This window comes from Vipera ursinii (genome assembly GCF_947247035.1).
Source record: "Vipera ursinii genome assembly, chromosome: 1".
NCBI lineage: Eukaryota > Metazoa > Chordata > Lepidosauria > Squamata > Viperidae > Vipera > Vipera ursinii.
Genome location: NC_139512.1, coordinates 169,056,690 through 169,075,315, shown reverse-complemented (window position 1 = coordinate 169,075,315; position 18,626 = coordinate 169,056,690). Strand labels below are relative to the sequence as shown.

Below are 18,626 nucleotides of genomic sequence, written 5' to 3'. Positions count from 1 at the left end.
TAGAATAATGTATAATATATTCTTTTACATTCCCATCCTGACATAGTTGCACTGTTTGCAAACTTAACTTCTACTTGTTCTTCATTAAATAAAATCAGCACCTAGCTTTTTCTCACCCGCAGCCATTAGGAAATAAGATGAGAATTACACACTTATCACTTTGCAGATATATAGAAGCAAGACCTACAGGTATCAAAGGAACATTTTTGCCTTGTTATCTTAAAACAGTAAAAATATGCAGCCTTTTGAAAGCACAGTGGCACAAAAGTAATGAAAGGACATTAAAAAAAATCCTCAAATGATACAATACTTCTCTTGTCCTTTATTACTGATAAGTGGGTGATGAAATGCCTAAATTTAGTTTGCTTTACAACAGCAGTTAAGTCAGTTGAATAGCGATGAAGCGATTTTCCTGATTTCAGTGTGCTTAAGCATTCTATTTTAAAGCAGTTCTTTTTAAATAAAACGAAACATTTACAACTATTTTATCAAGGAATACACAATAGCTACAGTAATGCAGTCATCAATAGAATAAAACAAGTCCAGGTGGAATCTAGCGATTAAAATAATAAAAATAATAAGTAAAAACAAGAGTTAACCTTCCAACAGAAGATGGCAGAAGAGAACAGGAGAGTTGCAGAAAAATCAGTGGACAGGACAACAGACTAGGCGGCTAGAATCTTCCTAGAAAGAGCCCTGTCAAGTATTTATTATTTATTATTTATTAATTAGATTTCTATACCGCCCTATTCCCAAAGGACTCAGGGCGGTTTACAGGGCAAAGTTAAAAACAGTTAAAACAGTACAAAGGTTAAGATAACGTTAAAATTAAAATAGGATTAAATAACAATAGCCCAAATTTAAATTTAAAATTTAAAACCCCTCAGTCCAGGCCAGATAAATCAAACAACCAGGTTTTTAGGTCCCAGCGAAACAAATGAAGGTCGGGGGCGGTCCGGAGTTCCACAGGCAGGTTCCACAGGGCAGGCGCGCCCACAGAGAACGCCTTCCTCCTGGATCAGTTAGTCAAGAAAAGTACCTGAGTCTAGTGGATTCCAATATTGTCCCCAATTAAGAGAGAAGCAGGGAGTCATCAAATACCAATGCTATGAAACAACAACCAAACAAATGCAATTATGCAGAAAAAAAATGTAAAGTGCTTGGTAGTCTTTAGAGCTGTTCAGCTAAGTCATTATATATATATAGTATGCAATCAGCCCAGGTTCGAATCTCAGAAGGGTATAGCTGACTGATGAAGACTAAAGAGTCAGAAATGCATCTCAGTTTCCCTTGAAATTCTTTGTTAGTAATTTACACAAATATATGAACTGTCCAGTGTGACTACAGCCTGTTCGATGGCCTTCAAGATAGGCTGAAAACAGGAAATAAAGATTTGCTCCATGTTTGGGGCCTAGCAAGGTAATCTAAATAGTTAACACTTGAAACATATCTTCCCTTGCAGAAAAAAAAAGCTAACAAAAAAAGCGAGAGAGACCTTGTGGCTTAGAGGCAAATAACACTGCCTAGTATGCAGTCAGCCCAGGTTCGAATCTCAGAAGGGTATAGCTGACTGATGAAGACTAAAGAGTCAGAAATGCATCTCAGTTTCCCTTTAAATTCTTTTGAGCCATGTATTAATCTGTATTAGGGTGAACTGCAGAGTTGTCTTTATTTTTCTTAGCTTATCTCTTTTTTTATAAAAAAAATTCTTCAACATTATTTTTCATTGAAATATATGATTTGTAAGGATGTGCAAACCTCATTTATTGAGGCCTATTTTATCTGGAGCATCATATCTGGAGTTTCTCAATCTGCTTCTGGTTCAAAGGATCTTATTTCTGGAAAGTGCAGAACCACTCCTGGAATTGCATAGTCCAGGAAGAGACTTGGCATGGCCCAAAGAGGGACAGAATGTTCCAGAAATCACTAGAATGTTTTGTTCCTGAAGAAGGGGTGGCTTCATTCCTCCCTAGTCATACCGACTTCACCTAAGCCTTCCTTCCATCTAAGTGATATAATTCAATACAGTTACAGTATATTGGTTATGTAACTAACTTGTATTAAATTTGGTACAGCTGAAACTAAGGATCTGAGCTAACAAATACATGTTGTACCCACACATAAACATAAAAACATTTATTGTATAACATATAATATATAAAGATAGCATTACTAGTCATATTGCAAATGCAATCTATTTTTAGTCAAGTTGAATTTGTGATAGTAGATCTGATTTTATTTCTACTTCTTACATGTCCTAATTACATACCTTCTATGTATCTAGTTTGTGTATATGTATACACACATACACATATATATGGAGAGAGAGAGAGCAAATACTTATAATTTCATTGTGCTTTTAGTGAAATACAACTTTTGGGGTGGTATAGTTATGTATATTTCAAATAAAATTAAAGCCATAATATTAAATAAATTGCTATAGGAGACATTATTGGTAGAACAAAATTAGGGGGATTGATTGATTGCTTGATGTATTGCCCAATTATCCCAGTATATATGCTTGCCTGTGGTAACAGAAGACTTTCTTAGAAATTAATTACATTTTTGCAATGCTCATGTGTTTGCATAAGTAAATACAAATGCAAGAATTATAATTACTATTAAAAGGGTTTTTATATGAGAATAAGGCAAAACTAGGATATTTCTCACTGTTAATTATCTAGGCTTTAATTCTCAATCTTAGCTTCCCTGGGAGCTAAGCCCCTGACATCCATTGTATATTCAATTGTGAATATACATATTTGTCTTTTCTCTTTATTTTTTGTAAAACATTACTTTAGATTGGATTTAACTACTGCTTATACTGTAATTTTAAACCTATAGTGGGATGAGTATAGCTATGTTCCTTCCCCAAGTCCAGTCACATGATACCAGTTCTTATCACACACCCTGAAATAATTATTAATGAAACTCAAATCCACTGTATGATTAGACGTAACAGATTCCTAGGTGTTGTCTTTGTTGTTGTGCAGAAAGCTAATAAGTGCTTATTAACGGGGGGGGGGGGGAATGGAAAAAAATTAAATATAATTTTCTATCCTCTGGACTTTTTTGACACTATGGCAACCCAGAGTATGTTACGTTCATTGACAGGCCAGAAAGGAACTCAATTCAGTTATAAGACGGAGCAGAGAAAAATCCTGGCAAGCTTTCCAGATTCTGTTGTTCTACCATAATAAATAACGTTTCTGGAACCCGTTTCTTGACCTTGCTTAACTCAAAGGGCTGATATTCCTGCACTCAGTTAATAAACATTGCACACAGGAGAAATGCTTGATTAGTAAAGCTGCAATTTCCCAGAAGATCCCTTAATCTAGGGCAGCTTTTCTAGCCCTCTCTTTAACTGCACAGCTGTTCATTCACCCATTATTATTCTTTCCACAGTGAGAAAAGAAGCTGTTTCTCAAAGAACTAAACATTGTAGTTGGATGCTGCTGTTCTGCCTGCCTGCCTGCCTGCCCATTTCTCCCCCCTCCCCAAAAGTCTCCTTGGTCTGCACGAGTTGATGAATAGCAGGTGCTGCAGCTTACTCAGATTTAAATCCTCCTGGCAAAAATCAGGATCTCCCTCTAGGCAGCATTTTTATCAAGAACAAGTTACTCTTCCCATTATTTTTTATTTTTTATTTATTTTTATTTTAATTCCATTTATATCCCGCCCTTCTCCGAAGACTCAGGTCAGCTTACAAGCTTAGCAGTAGCCTTCATTCTATGTATATGCCTGCTTATTAGGGCTTTCACACACACACACCTAGCAGCATTATTACAAAGTCAGCTTATTGCCCCCAACAATCTGGGTACTCATTTTACCTACCTCGGAAGGATGGAAGGCTGAGTCAACCTTGAGCCTGGTGGGATGCGAACCTGCACTAATTGCAGGCAGCTGGTGTTACTTAAGCATATAGTCTGTCTTTCACTTAACTGTATGGTTCTTCATCTGTCCTCAGTTCAAATTCTTAATTTTGACTGTCACTTCACATCTACAATATATATGTATTAATAGAATCAGTGGAGCATTTCTTAGTACTTTCCCTACCATTCATATATTCAGCTGCTTCTTTTCATCGTTTCTTTTGCATTAGAACTATCTTGAACCACCAGGGCATAAAGCTATCCAGTCCGTTAATGTTTCAGGAACATCTTATTCTGAAAAACGCTATGGATGAAGCACAGATGAAAGAGAAGTACGTAGACTTTCCACTTTAATCCGTAGAATCAAAAGATTGGCGATGGATAAACTGTCCTGACTCATGTAGGACTGGCTCAAAAATTGAATCCCACAAAAAAATAGAAAATAAGCTACTTTTTTTTTGGAAGAAATCCATGTTGACTGGTTAATTTTCCAGAGTGCAGTATTTCAAAGGATCCCCTGCAAATAGGAAGAGAAAATAGGTCTCCTGAAATCTGCAGAACTGCTGCTTTGAAAGCTACAGCTTGAAAAGCTGCTGGAAGCAAACAAGCCGGGAATTCTTAGAGTGAATAAAGAGGCTGCTGCTGCTTAGAAACCATAGGGAGTCAGAAGTGGGGAAATATTCATTGCTCAGTATTATATTGTTCCAAGGCTTTTCAATACTTTTGCTCCTGGCCAGATCTTTTAGAGCGAAGTAGAGAATTTACAGGTCTTGAAGAAATGGGGAGCTCTGATGCTCCCCTTGAGGTAAGTTTTACTGCATTGCTTCTAGAATCAGTTTCGCCAAACATTGCAAAACTGTCCTCTACTTACGGGCCTCAATTGAGGCCCGAATTTATGTGGCTAAGGGTTGAAATATGGTTAAGTGAGTTTTGTCCCATTTTATGACTCTTCTTGCCACATTATGTTAAGTGAATCGCTGCGGTTGTTAAATTGGTAACACGGTAGTTAAGTGAATCTGGCTTCCCCATTGACTTTGCTTGTCAGAAGGTCACAAAAAGGAATCAACATACACACACACACACACACACTGCAACCGTCATAAATATGAACCAGTTGCCAAGCATCTGAATGTACATCACGTGACCATGTGGATGCTGCCACAGTCATAAGTGAAAAATGATCATTAATCACTATAGTCAGTGATGTTGTAACTTCAGACAGTCACTAAACGAACTGATGTAAATCGATGTATTTTAGTATGCATTGCAATTTTTCAGGATTTTCTTCCATTGCCACTCCCTTCATTCCTTGTTATCTGTGGGCTTCAGGTTTCAGCTGAACTAAGTTAAGCTCATTCTAGTCATTGCTTTAGATAAAGTTGCATCTCCATTAGTTCATCAGTCGGTACGTGGAGCAAGGTGCCACATATTCATGCACTATAAGTGACAAGAGCTTTGATTCTTAAGATAAAATTGATATATGGTGTGCGTCCTGTGCAGACGTTCCTCATTGGAAGGAGTTGGGTATCATATTAGCCTTTTTGGTGAGCTCCTGACTGCAGAGAAAAATAAAGGAACTGGAACATTAAGGATGAAAGGAGATGCTATTAATAAGCTGGTCTGTTTGGGTTTTTATATATGTGTGTTACTCACTTTGTTTTGCAGAGGAATATCTGTCCTCTCATTGCCTCCCTATTAGGCCAGCTGCTAGTGACTCATGTATTCAAAAATCAGAGGTATAAAAACTATCCTGCTTGTACTTGCAGGATCTGCCCAGCAACTGCATATTAGCAGATCTAAAGGCCTAAGCAAAATAGGTCACTGCTTTTATCAGCAGACATCTGGAAAAAGCAAGAGAAGTGAGTAATCGGGAGCAGAAAAATGGTTGAGTGCTGGAAACCTGCCATTTGTTCCAATGGGTTAGTAGTTTTAATGTTTTTGTAAAACAAACAGCAATCGGTAAATCTGTTCCTTTGCTACTGGGCACAGCTAGCTTCAAGGCAGAACATTACAATAACGTTCTATAATTGTTGAAACCTCTGTATCTACATTCTATGAAAAACATGCCTAGACCTTATTTGGCAGTAGACAGGTAGCCATTTCAGACCCAAGAAAACCCTTTTGAGGAAGGAAGTTGTATATCACCTTACCTAAGGACAGATTTCCTTCAGTCCTCATCAGCCAAAAAAGTTTAGATTTCAGTCCTGTCTTTTAAAAGAGAGTTAAAAGCAGGGCTTTTTTTGTCATAGAACGCTCAGAACGGAGTTCCGGCACCTTTTTTGGATGGAACCTTGTAGGGTAGGCAAGGTGGTTTGTATGACATGTGTGAGTTCCGGCACCTTTTTCTTTTACAAAAAAAGCACTGGTTAAAAGAGAATGTGCCTCAAAAGTGGCTTCAACTGAAGCAAAGACTGCGAACAAAACAAAATTCTATCTTTTACTTCTCTGTGACTGTAGGCCAAACATGTCAAACACAAGGCCCGGGGGCCAGATTCGGCCCGCGAAGTGGTTTCATGTGGCCCGCGAAGCCATCCCGGAAACAGTGAGGGGACGGTCCCCCCTGCCTTGGCCCTGGCCCAGAGACCCTCCTTCTGCCAGAGACCCTCAGATCTGTCCCACTCCTGCCCAGGCCCCCATAGGCACCCTTGATGCGAATGATGTAGAGTGTGGCCATACACACTCTAGCCACGCCCACCCACTAGGCCATGTCCACCCTGGCCATACCCACCCGGCCCCCTGAGGGCAACCGCAATGCTGATGCGGCCCTCAATGAAATTGAGTTTGACACCCCTGCTGTAGGCCCATCAACAAGCACCAAGCAAACTTCTTGAAGCAAATACTGCCCATTCTAATAACAAATAATAGTGCTTTGCACATTTTCTCCAGAAGCCTACTGGTAGGTAAAATCAAATCATCTTGCTAAACATCCTTTCCCACTTCAGCTTCTTATAACACATTATTTATTTGATTTACGGTCTGCCTTTCATACAGGAGCTCAAGGCAGTGTGCCCTATGTTTCCTCCTCCTGTTTTTCCCATAAGAACTCTTACGATACAGGTTATGCTGAGGCAGAATGACTTTCCATGGTCCAGGGTAGGTTTTAACCTGGATCTCCCCACTTCTAGAGTACCTTGGCTCTGGCATAGTGCTATATCTATATTTCCATGTAGTCCTTGTCCTTATCACGAGTTCAGCAACCATTCAAAGTTACAATGGCATTAAATAAGGACACTTAAAGACCATTGCTTGTAGATGCGGCCACTGCAATGTCCCCATGGTGGTGATCACAGTTCTGGTGCTTGATAACTGGCTTGCAATGATGATGATTGTAGATCCTGCAATCATGCAGTCGCCATTTGTAACCTTCCTTGCTGGCTTCTGACAAGGAAAGTCAGTGGGAAAGCTGGCAGGTGGTCACAAATGGTGATCATGGCAATTTGCTTAATGGCGGCAACCAGAACAGCTGCAAGAGCTGCTGTTGTGTAAGTCAGTGTAGTCATATGAGATCGTGCTTTATGATCACATTGCTTAGTGTCGGAGTTGCCAGTTGCAGTTCCCCTCATGAGCAACTGCAGTTGGGACCAGCAACCTGTTCACTAAGCAAAGCAGTCACTAAGTGAATCTGAGACCTTGCTCGCAATCTTACTTCAGCTTTCCTTTGCTCCACAGAGCTACAAACAAATGTGAGGACTGGTCACAGAGTTACTTTTTCATTACCATCGTAACTGTGAACAGTCTCTAAGTGAATCAGTTAGCAAACGAGGACTACCTGTACATCAATTCCCAGCCTTCAGCCATACCAATTGGGATTTTGGGAGTTGCAATCCAGCATTGTGAGGAAGGCAGCCATTTCCTCATTCTGATGTTCTGCTGGTGATACTTGTCTTCTCTCTAGTCCACTGATTAAATATTTTAGGAATGGTTTAATTCACCATTATCCAGTAGTCTCCTGACAAGTCTTTTTTGGTCCTCTCCATATTATCATGTGGGCTTTATTACTTCAGTTACTACAACTCTCATTCGTTTGAATGGAAGACTGCTTTTTAAAATAGTTGTACATTGATAACCTGTTTCATGATGCACCATAACTAAGTAGTTCTTCACAGAAATGTGTACTTTTCTGCCTAGGTTCCATTATTTTCTTGAGACTGGAGATTATTTTGCGATCTTTCTTTCCCATTTCTTCTATACACAGTGATCTTTTAATTCCCTTGATGTTCCAAAGCCCCATTAACTAAAGCAGGTTATTTAAGAATCAACTGCAGATGTGTTATTACTTTTGTAATGTTCCTTCTCTGTGCCACCATATTGTAGCCTTGTCTTATGTTACTGAGCCAAAAGTTATGAAAATTACAGTATTATAAATCTGTTATGAGAAAAATAATAAACCAAAGAGCTTTAGATGAGGACGAGGTAAAGAGTATTCATTTCTTGATTGAAACCTTGTTTGAATGTATGTCTTTAAGGAGTTTTAATTTTATTAGGATGTTTATCTTTATTTCTATCTCGTATAGTTAATTTACTCATTACTTTTATCTTCTGACCTGAAACCTTAACTTGCTGTTACTCTTCTTTGGAATCAAATATTCACATATCAGTTGTATTTTTTTATCCCCTCTGCAGACAATCGCTAAAATGTCCCCAACTTCTCTCAAGATAGCTTTCCGGCAACTTAAAGAGGGAGCTTCTTTGAACCTGCAAGATGTATTCACAATGGAATATAGATTGAGCCAAGCGTGCATGGTAAGACATGTTGCATATTGGCACTTTCCAAGCACTGTATAGTATATTTTATGTCAGTAAATATGGCTTACAGGACTGCTGGTATTTCCTATGGTCCACTAAGGATATCAACAGGAATTCTGTTATCTATTCCATTCTATTTTTGTACACTGTTGTCTGTGAACATATTAGACAAGGGGCAAACCCTTTAGCTAAAAGTAGACAAACTACTATTCCTTCATTATACCATGTCAGATTTTTTCCCCCTTCTGTTTTACTGTTCCTAAATGGAAATTAGCTTCCCTTTTGGGTCTGACTTCCAAGATCTCAGTAATTACATTTTTATACCATTGATTTTAAATGTTAGCATTTTATCTTTGCAGCGCAAGGTACAGAGCTTCATGTTCTCTCACTGGCTCTGTTCAGCATTGTTTCATAGTAACTTTAATAATGAAGATGATAGCCAAGATGCGAAGGGTCCATACCAATCACACTTTAGTCACATCTATCTCCATCTGTCTCCACATTTGAGATCCATTTGGCTAATTGGTGTTGGATGTTGCTACTCTCTTGTGGGCTGTGGGAAAAGTGACATTAAGCTTGAATGGTGTACTTTCGCTATTATTGTTATGAGAATTGGAGGATTTACCATATACAGTTCTCTTGCCTATGTTTTTCAGGAGTTTGTATTCTTTCACTTAAGTTTTATTTTATTTTTTGCAGCTACAACTTTCTGTGGCTTTGTGTTGGGAGAAATCTCTTTTCACACCCCTTCCCAAGAATGTACAAAAGAGTTTATAAAGATTAATTCAAGGTTTAAAACAACCTACATTGCCATTGTCACTTCAGTGAAGTCCTTACGATTTGTCAAGTGTTGATGAGGGATTAACAAGCATAAATTGTATCTTGAAAAGTGTCCTTGCTTCTGGTTATGTCATCAACATAACAAAGCAGATATATACTACAGGATGACCCCATTTTATGTACCTTTCATAAAGCTGTGTTCCATTCAAATAAGAATGCATGTGTTTGATTTTCCTGAAGTATTTTTGAGTTTCTGGTTCAATCAAAACATCGCTCCCCATTTTCCCCAGTTTCAGCAACCTCACTTGAGACTACATTATAACTCTGAAAGTTTGTAGAGCATTAGCATTCTATATTGACTATACTTGGTTCTTTCAAGAGATTCAAAAGCTGTTGCTATGTTACAGGTAAAGAAAAAACTATTTTCTCCTTCCTCTGTCTCCCATCGGTTGATAGAGAATGTTCACCTTCTTCTTGTTGTTGTGCCTTCAGATCAGTTTTTGACTCCTGGTGACTGCCTGGACTAGTCCCTGCAGGTTTTTTTTTGGCAAGTCTTTTGGAAATGGTTTGCTGTTGCCTCCTCCTAAGGCCTGAGAGTGTGTGACTAGCCCAAGGGCACCAGGCTCTGTGGCTTTCTGTCTAAGGCAGGACTAGAACTAACAATCTCCTGGTTTTTAACCTGATACTTTAACCACTACACAAACTGGCTCATTAGCTTACATATTAATACAACTTCCACGACTATACTCAATGAAGACTCATTCTGCAGGGGTGATGCAGTGTTCATTGTAGTCACTTCCTACTATCTGTCATACTGCCAGATGAATTTCTGGCCCTATCATCTGGAATGCACTCCAAGTGAGATAACTGCATTTGAAAAGTGCCCATGCCGTCAGTTCTCCACTGACTCGCCTATTCATCACCAGTAAGTGAGCTTTGCTGTTTACTTACGCTCTGTATGCGAAGCTCAGAAAGCACAGTGATGAAACATACACGACTTATTTTCAAGTAGTAATCTTTACGTCAAAACAACCCTCCCACTGATCCTGTGCAAAATCTCACATTTCCATAGGGATCTCATGGCAGAATCTCCAAGACGTGAGCTACAGATGTTACCAGTTTGACAAATCAATATACAAACGTGGCCTTTAGATAAGAGGTTTTTGCGTCTGGAATCCTTGATGTTCTCTGAGCTTGATTCTTTGCTTGCAGACCTTTCATTACCCAACTAAGTAACATCTAATGAAAGGTCTACAAGCAAGCAAAGAACCTCAGGGAACATCAAGGACTCCAGTGGTTCAAACATGAGCTACAGATATTCTTTCCTATTGAAAGATATTTTTCTTGTGAACAAGTGCTTTGGGAACATCATTTAGAAAGAAAATTGTATTTCAAAGTATGCTAGGAAATTTGCCATAATGACTTCTTTTATCTTACAGCGAGGCCATGACTTCTACGAAGGTGTCCGAGCAGGTAAAATTTGAAGCCCATGCCCATTTCAAGTGAATTACAATGCGGATCTAGTGAGATTCTTCAGAAACAATTAGTTCAGACATGTTAGTGGTGACAGGAACAGTTTAAGGCACGCTCTTTGGTCACAATATTTCTCTAGGATAATTGGCAAAATGTTATTATCTGGTGACCTCTTTTCATTTGAGAGAGTTTTAGTAATGTTAAATAACGACGATGGTAGAAAAGTAATAAAATAATTAAAATTAAAATTTTATAAAAAAATAAAATAGTAAAAATAATAATTACTTAAATAGTTATTCAGGACATCAAGCATATTGCTGCCTGTTTTGCTGAGTAGCCAAATGGGTAACAATAAGCAAAATTGAGCTGCTCTAAGAAAAATAATGTTGTGTTGTAGTTGTGCTACTAGGTAAGATTGTTCCAGGCACCTGGTTTTCCAATGCAAAATCTATAACAGAAGGTACGAAACAGAAGCATTATTTAGACCAGGGGTCCTCAAACGTGGCCACTTTAAGACTTGTGGACTTCAACTCCCAGAATTCCACAGCCAGCATGGAGTTGAAGTTTGAAGTCCACAAGTCTTAAAATGGCCACGTTTGAGGACCCCTGATTTAGACCGTCATATAACTGGTGAGTACAACTTCCATAGCCATGGAGAGGATTTTAGAAGGCTCAGGACGCCTTCCAGGGAATAAGGAGCTCATTGAAACATCTCAGTGCATTATAGCTAGATAGAGGACAAGGAGAATTTGCAATCCAAACATGGAGCCACTGGTGGCAAGGACATGCAGTATGGGGGAGGTATAAAGACTAACCCAGCACTGAGATTGTAATTAATATTAAATAATGTGTCAAAGTTTAGCTTAAAATATCATTTGTTACTTGCTCTTTCTGACAGAAATTCACTAGAGTAGGAATACAAATAATAAAATGTCTCCACTGGGATTGCACAAAAAAAATTAAGTAAATGAAAGCTTTAATGTTGGATTCTCATTGTCATTCTGTTTTCAGGATATGGGAATTAAGGTACTTTTCCATTCAAGAAATCAGTTCCATCTTCTATAGAAAATTAATAAATCATACATAATGTACTGATCTCTACAGTGGTTTATCTTTCATACATACTAAGAATAATATAAAATGATCTTTCTAATATAATTAAGCAAAGCATTACAACTGAAAACATTTTTTCTCTACTAGTACTTATTGACAAAGACCAATCCCCCAAATGGAAACCAGCTGTTCTTGAAGAAGTAACAGATGAATTTTTGGACTCGTGCTTTAAGTCTCTTGGAAGTAATGACCTCAAATTATAAAAAAGTTTTACTAATGTAAAATCAAATCCTGTATTACATAACCCAGTAAAATGTATGATGCATTTAATTCAATAAAATTATTTCATCAGGTAAAAACAGAATTGGAACCGACTGAGACGTTTTTGAAGAGGATGTAGGTTTTTCAGAGATGAAAAGTAATTCTAGATTCCAAGAGTTTGGTACCTATACATTTTTATTTTTCTGTGAAAACTGTAGGTAAACAGTGACACTCTGGATCAACTAAAACAATTTATGTTATATAGACAGTTAAATATGGCAACAATGAGCTGCAGTAATTCAAAGGAAAGTTGAGCAGCAGTCCAAAATGAGCGTTGATGCAATATATCTTCGTTCTCTTTTATATAAAATTGTAGGGGTTTTTTTTCTTGCAGACTGTAGGTACTCAGAAACTTCTGCAATTGCCCCCTGTAATTCAGGTACAGTATAAAAAATTATCTGTTCTACCACTTCAACTTCATGGATAAAACTAGCATGTGAAAGGATTAATCCTGCTACGTGAAATCAGTGGCCGTGTGCATGTGGCAACTGGGGCAAGTAATGCTTTAATCAAAGCTCCTCTCCAACACTTTGATAGTATATTTTTCATCAGCTTAGGTTTTACATAGTAGAGAAGGTGCATTTGTATTAGATTAATCTAGAAGTAAGAAAGGGTATGTGTAACTGTGGCAAGATAAACTGTCCCTAAAAAAGATAAAACAGTATAGCTACCGTAGCTAAAACAAAAGCTACGCTGCTTTCGGTTGCCCTTCTAAGAGTAAAGATGATCTAAAATAACTCAAAACTGTTACTGATTCCTTTTTAAAGAAAATATATTTTTCCCAAATATTTTCAGTACGTTCTGCTACTAGTCTTATTCAGGACTTCCACATATTTCCCCCCCCCCTAGAACAGTGGTGGCGAACCTCATCTCATTTATATCTATTTAATTTGAGTTAGACCTCTTCCAACTCCGAATTGTCTGATTTACACCATGAAAACCAAACAGCAAATAGTATAATCAAAAATTAGAAAGTATACCATATTAAACAAAGAGGGCAAATTGGATCAGCGTAACAAAATATATACACCAGGCAACAGTCCAGCCATCCTAGCCCGGATCCTGAGAAAAGAGCCAGGTCTTTCAAGTCCTCTGGAATTCCATTACAGTGAGAGCCCCCCAGAGATCAGGGGGGGGGAGCCTCCTTCTCAAGGATAGGCACTGTAGCAGAGAAGGCACACTTCCAAGGTCCTAGTAGCATTGCTTAACTGAAGGAACCTGGAGAGGTAGGCCAACACTATAGGAAACAGCAATCCAACAAACAACCACTATCTATACCAGGTGGGCTTTTATAGGTCATATACAGCACCTTGAAATGTACCCAGAAGTAAACTATCAATTCACTGTCCACACTGATTCTGGACCAGTTAAGCTTCCAAGAGGTCTTCGAGGACAACCGCATGTAAGACTTTTTGCAGTAATCTAGCTGTCAGATGATTAGTGTGACTGTATGAACGGCTTCCCAGTCTAGGAAATAACAGCACCAGGTGAAGCGATAGACAGGGTCTTCCCGGCCGCAGTTGCTATCTAATCATTGAGCAGAAACTATGAGCACACTCCCAGATTGCATATTATTCTTGAACTGGGAAATGCTACCCTGTCCAAATTTAAAGATGAAATATTCAGATTGTGACAGCACTTGGTCTTGACGGAATTGAATTGGAGATAGTTCTTCCCAGTGAAATGCTTGAGTTGGTTCATTCCAGCTTGCAAGAACTAAATTTCTGGGAATTTAACACCACAATCCTGGTTCTGCCACAGGCCATTTATATAGGCCACCTACAAGTGTAATCAGGGCTATCTACTGAATCTCAGCCCAAAATCCAAATAAATGGGTTTAGATATTCTATTTCTAGGTTTTTTTCAGGGAAATCCTAGAAAGATAAAGAATTGTAATCAGGAAGGTGGCTATTCAACTAGAAAGTGGTTTTGTTCTAAATAACTAATGTGAAATATAGATACAGCAAAACAAAAATTAACTCAATACTATATGGTAAAGATAGACATGGTGCACATTTTGGGTACCAACAATCATTACTTGATGAAAGATGAAGATCTGCAAATTTTTTGTAAGGAAAAATAGTATCCTGCACTGTGCATATAATCCCTAGAAGATGGGTTATTGTACATACAACATATGCACATAGACCAGACAGGCCTGTATTCTTTCATTACAGGCTCCTATTCAAGAACTACATTTTATTAGCATTTTAATATTCTTCTGTTCTGATTATTTTTTGAATGGCCATAATCCATATTTTATTGTTTTTTTTTAGGTAACTAGTGATTAGTCAATAAATTATATCACAACTGCATATAAATCTTTTCATGAATATCACCATTCTTCCACAAGTTTCCATGGCAATAAATGATGTAACAATATGGGAATTTAGATTTTTATCAAAACAAAAACAAATAGAAAAAACTGGGAAATCTTTGAAACGTGTTCAGTAACCGTGAAGAAGTAACAAAGTACAATGACACGACAGAATATCATACAGCCATAATAAATACCTGCCACCTTTCAAATCAAGATTTCAGGAAATAGAAGGGAATTCTTCTTAAACTCAGTGAGTAGAGGGGAAGTGTCATACATGTGCAATCCTCACCCAAAGATTGCTGTGAATGTTTCTATTGTTCGCTGGGATGTTCACCACCCATGTCCATTTCTTCACACTGTTTAGAAAGCTGAACTCTTATTCTTTCTTCCTGCAGCAATTTTCATTTGGAAGGTGGGGCGGAATGAAACGATTAGGTAAAAAGATAATTATCCTGTAAGCCTAATTTGCTTCGCCTTGGTGTTTGCAGCAATTTCTCAGCTTCAAAGAAAAAGTGCCTTTTTTGGCTTAAGCACTAGGAAATGACTCATTAATCCAAACATTGTGTTGTACTCTTGAAAAAACTGAAAACAGAAATACATTCTTTCTGCTCAGACCATTCATATATTTCTTAGCAGAGATGGTATTTTGTTTTCTACATTCTACCCAACAACCTATTTAAATGGTACTCTGAGAATTTTTAGTAGTAATTTAGCATTTTATTGGCACTCAAATTTTGAAAAGTTTTACCAAGGTCTTCTGTCAGGCATCAGGGTGAACATTCGTGTCTAAAACTAAATAAAATCTTATAATCTTCATTCCCAATTGGACATGGTTGTCTAAACATGCCAATTTTACTTCATAGTTGAGTAATTATATGAATATATAAGAGCCCAAACCTTTTAGTACTCTCATACATATTTGAGTTCCAGATAAGTGCACAAAGTCATAAGGTTTTTTCCTTTACTCAAAGGTAACTTCAAGCCATTAACTAATTAGAAGGAAAATACATATATTAAGAACAGTGATAGTTTCCTTCCTTAAACCATTACTTAAATGATAGTCAAACTGCAAATAATGATTTTAAAAATGGCTACTGTGGTTTAACGAATAAGGGACAGAATGGATTTAGCCTACTTAACCTATGTAAAGAGATCCAAATTTTGGAGATCCTGTGGAAGTTGCTGGCTCTTATCTCTTCAAGAACAGAAAGAGGGAAATAAAGAGATTACTGGCAAACCAGTCTGACTCGTGTAAAATTGCTTAGTATCCTTATTATTTGTCTAGTAGTTAGTAAATGTTTTTTTAAAGTATCCTGTTAATTTGGTAGGGACAGATCATCACGGATAAAATCTATGTGATTGCTAAGAGTCAACAATGACTTTATGGCATAATCATAATCAGACATTTGTGATGATACATTTGTATAACACTAGTATAGATTTTACAAAATATAATATGAAATCAGTCTGATATTCACTGTATAACTGTGTTTGGGCTTTGCCCCCTAATGAAATATTATGTAGAATATATATGTATATACATTTATTAGAACTGAAGGGGTTCTGGCTCTAAAAGTCAAATTACTTTCTACTACTTGCCAGAATAATTATTGATTTGGTGTGTGCTTATCAAATATTGTTGAAAAAAGCATTGCTACAAAATATTCTGCTCACCTACACTACAAAGAATTTGAAATACATAATTTCAAACCATTAAGGGGTGAGAGTTTTGCTAAAATGAATTATACCCAAACAAAATGAGTGGCTTGCTCCTTTCAATTCTGTACTGAAAATATACTCTGTTATTCTAAGAATGATGCATTTAGAGAAATTCATATACAGTTTAGTTTAAGAACAACAGTTCTCTGCTACTACTATATTATGATTTCCTTTTTTAACAGTTAATTATGTTGCCTGAATAACCAAGAGGACAAAGGCTGTGCTTTCTTTGAATTTAATATTAATATATTACTCCCACATTTTCAGTAGTCACCTTTCTCCATATGTACAAGCTGCTACACTTGTTCTATATTGCACTTTTGCTTTCAATCTGTCTATTCTCCCTACTGTCCCCTTGATAATTGATAATCAAGAGAAATAATCCCTTCCTCCGGGTGTGAGGAGATCAACCCTGACTGCTCTTTAGAAGGCCAGATCCTGAAGCTAAAACTCAAATACTTTGGCCACCTAATGAGAAGGAAGGACTCACTGGAGAAGAGCCTAATGCTGGGAAAGATTGAGGGCAAGAGAAGAAGGGGACGACAGAGAATGAGGTGGCTGGATGGAGTCACTGAAGCAGGAGGCGTGAGCTTAAATGGACTCCAGAAGATGGTAGAAGACAGGAAAGCCTGGAGGAATGTTGTCCATAGGGTCGCGATGGGTCGGACACGACTTCGCAACTAAAAATAATTACACTTTCATAAAGACTTTGCTAATAACTTGCAAAATCATTGTAATTTCAATTATTATTTTTCTTCCAACTATTAAACATACTTTTTTGGTATGTTCTTTGATAACACCTACATGTGCAGGTCTTTGGACTGAGTTTAGTATGCTCAGCAAAGTAAAATTGTAAAATAACTAGTCTCACTTCAACAAGATGCGAGATGCCTTTGGAAAGAAACCTTTTGATAGTCACATAACACCCTGATACGGTTCAGACTCATGCTAAGTAACTAAATCCCCTTTATGTAAACAGGGAAATTGAGCACCAATATTTCTCTTTACTCCCCCCCCCCAAAAAGATATTTTAGCTCAATAGGAATTATATAGCTAAAACCCTATTCTGACACCCTGGCCCAAACATTCCCTCACCTCGTGGCTATTTGGCTGGGGGAGGACCAATTTTGCTTTTAAGGGTACTTATACTTTGCTCTGTTGCGTTGTTAATATTCTGTAGATACTGAAATGGGACTTACCGGAATTCTGAATTACATACTAGCCCTAGAATCATTTGATGTCATTGTGGTTCTAGTACAGCTACAGGCAAGAAGTTACCTCGGTCAGGATTAGCTGTGTGCATGATGACTTTTAAAATCACAACTGCTCTCGTATGAATGTTGTTTTATTTGTGCTAGCACCAAAACATGGGATGCCTCACGGGCATATTGGGAAGCCAAGTCCTGCGATTCAGGGCTCATCGCTTTCTATGAAAGGGATGTCACTGTATTTGCTTTCATTCGTTGCCCATTGCTTCACAGCTTGATCCAGAATCTCAAGGGAAAGACGGTGAGCAAAGTCCAGCACTGCGGTGTTTGCTGAAGATGACATCCCAGAGTTTGCCTGAATGAGGGAGGCTTTTTCTATGCTACATCCACTATCGTATTTGCCGACTTCCTTGCTTCCGTCGTCTAGAATAGTGTGCGGGAAGGGGCTTTTGGATTTTATACATCCCATGGTACGACTGCTATTCAATTTAGCTGCACAGTCAGCCTTGATGTATTGTCCTTTAGAAGGGTACAGAATGTCACTTTCTTGCAAGCGGAGATGAGAGTATGCACTTCTCCCAATATCTGTGGGTAAAAAGATTACATTGCAGGGTTTAGAATGTTACTTCCTCAATTTATTTTTGTGCTTGTGTCACATATAAAAGCATTTTTTTTAAAAAAAAAAATTCCAGCAGGAAGGAAATTTTGGAAGATTTTTTGTTTTTGCTTCGGCCCTAAATGGAATTCAAGTTCTAGACTCTCAACTGAGTTTTCAGCATCATAACTACCATAAATACTCAAAATTGTACCTTCTATTTATAAAGAACTGGGCTTGAAATAATGACCTTACCAATAGTCTCACCTTACAGCTAAAATTGGTTTTGGATATTCGATATTGAATAATAATAAAAAAAAAAGTAACTGCAGCATACTAGCGTGCATGATAGACACACAGCAATCCCTCATTCAAGATTACATGGGAGTAAACTCTTAACTGGAACTGATTTATATTTTCAAAGTCATGGTAAGATTAAAAACTGAAATCAAGAATGTGTGCTTCCAGACATCACTAGAATTCTAGATGACTTAAAAATAATAAATAAAATTCATAACTCAGTGAACATTGAGTATTGT

The 18,626-nt window shown here is 37.7% G+C and overlaps 1 protein-coding gene across 4 annotated transcripts in view; it reads left to right on the top strand.

The window, feature by feature from the left end:
- The window catches only part of HIBCH (3-hydroxyisobutyryl-CoA hydrolase), a 74,352-nt gene extending 56,659 nt beyond the window's left edge, over nucleotides 1-17,693 (top strand). For 3 of the 4 annotated variants that reach the window (XM_083350522.1, XM_083350521.1, XM_083350523.1), the window contains exons 12-14: nucleotides 8,496-8,615; nucleotides 10,838-10,871; nucleotides 12,072-17,693. In XM_083350522.1, coding sequence (XP_083206648.1) covers nucleotides 8,496-8,615; nucleotides 10,838-10,871; nucleotides 12,072-12,187 — 270 coding nt within the window. In that variant the 3' untranslated portion in view covers nucleotides 12,188-17,693. Of the gene's footprint in view, nucleotides 1-4,102; nucleotides 4,771-8,495; nucleotides 8,616-10,837; nucleotides 10,872-12,071 lie in introns of those variants that run through there. The other variant, XM_083350524.1, reaches the window with a different exon arrangement.
- The last annotated feature ends 933 nt before the right edge of the window (nucleotides 17,694-18,626 follow it).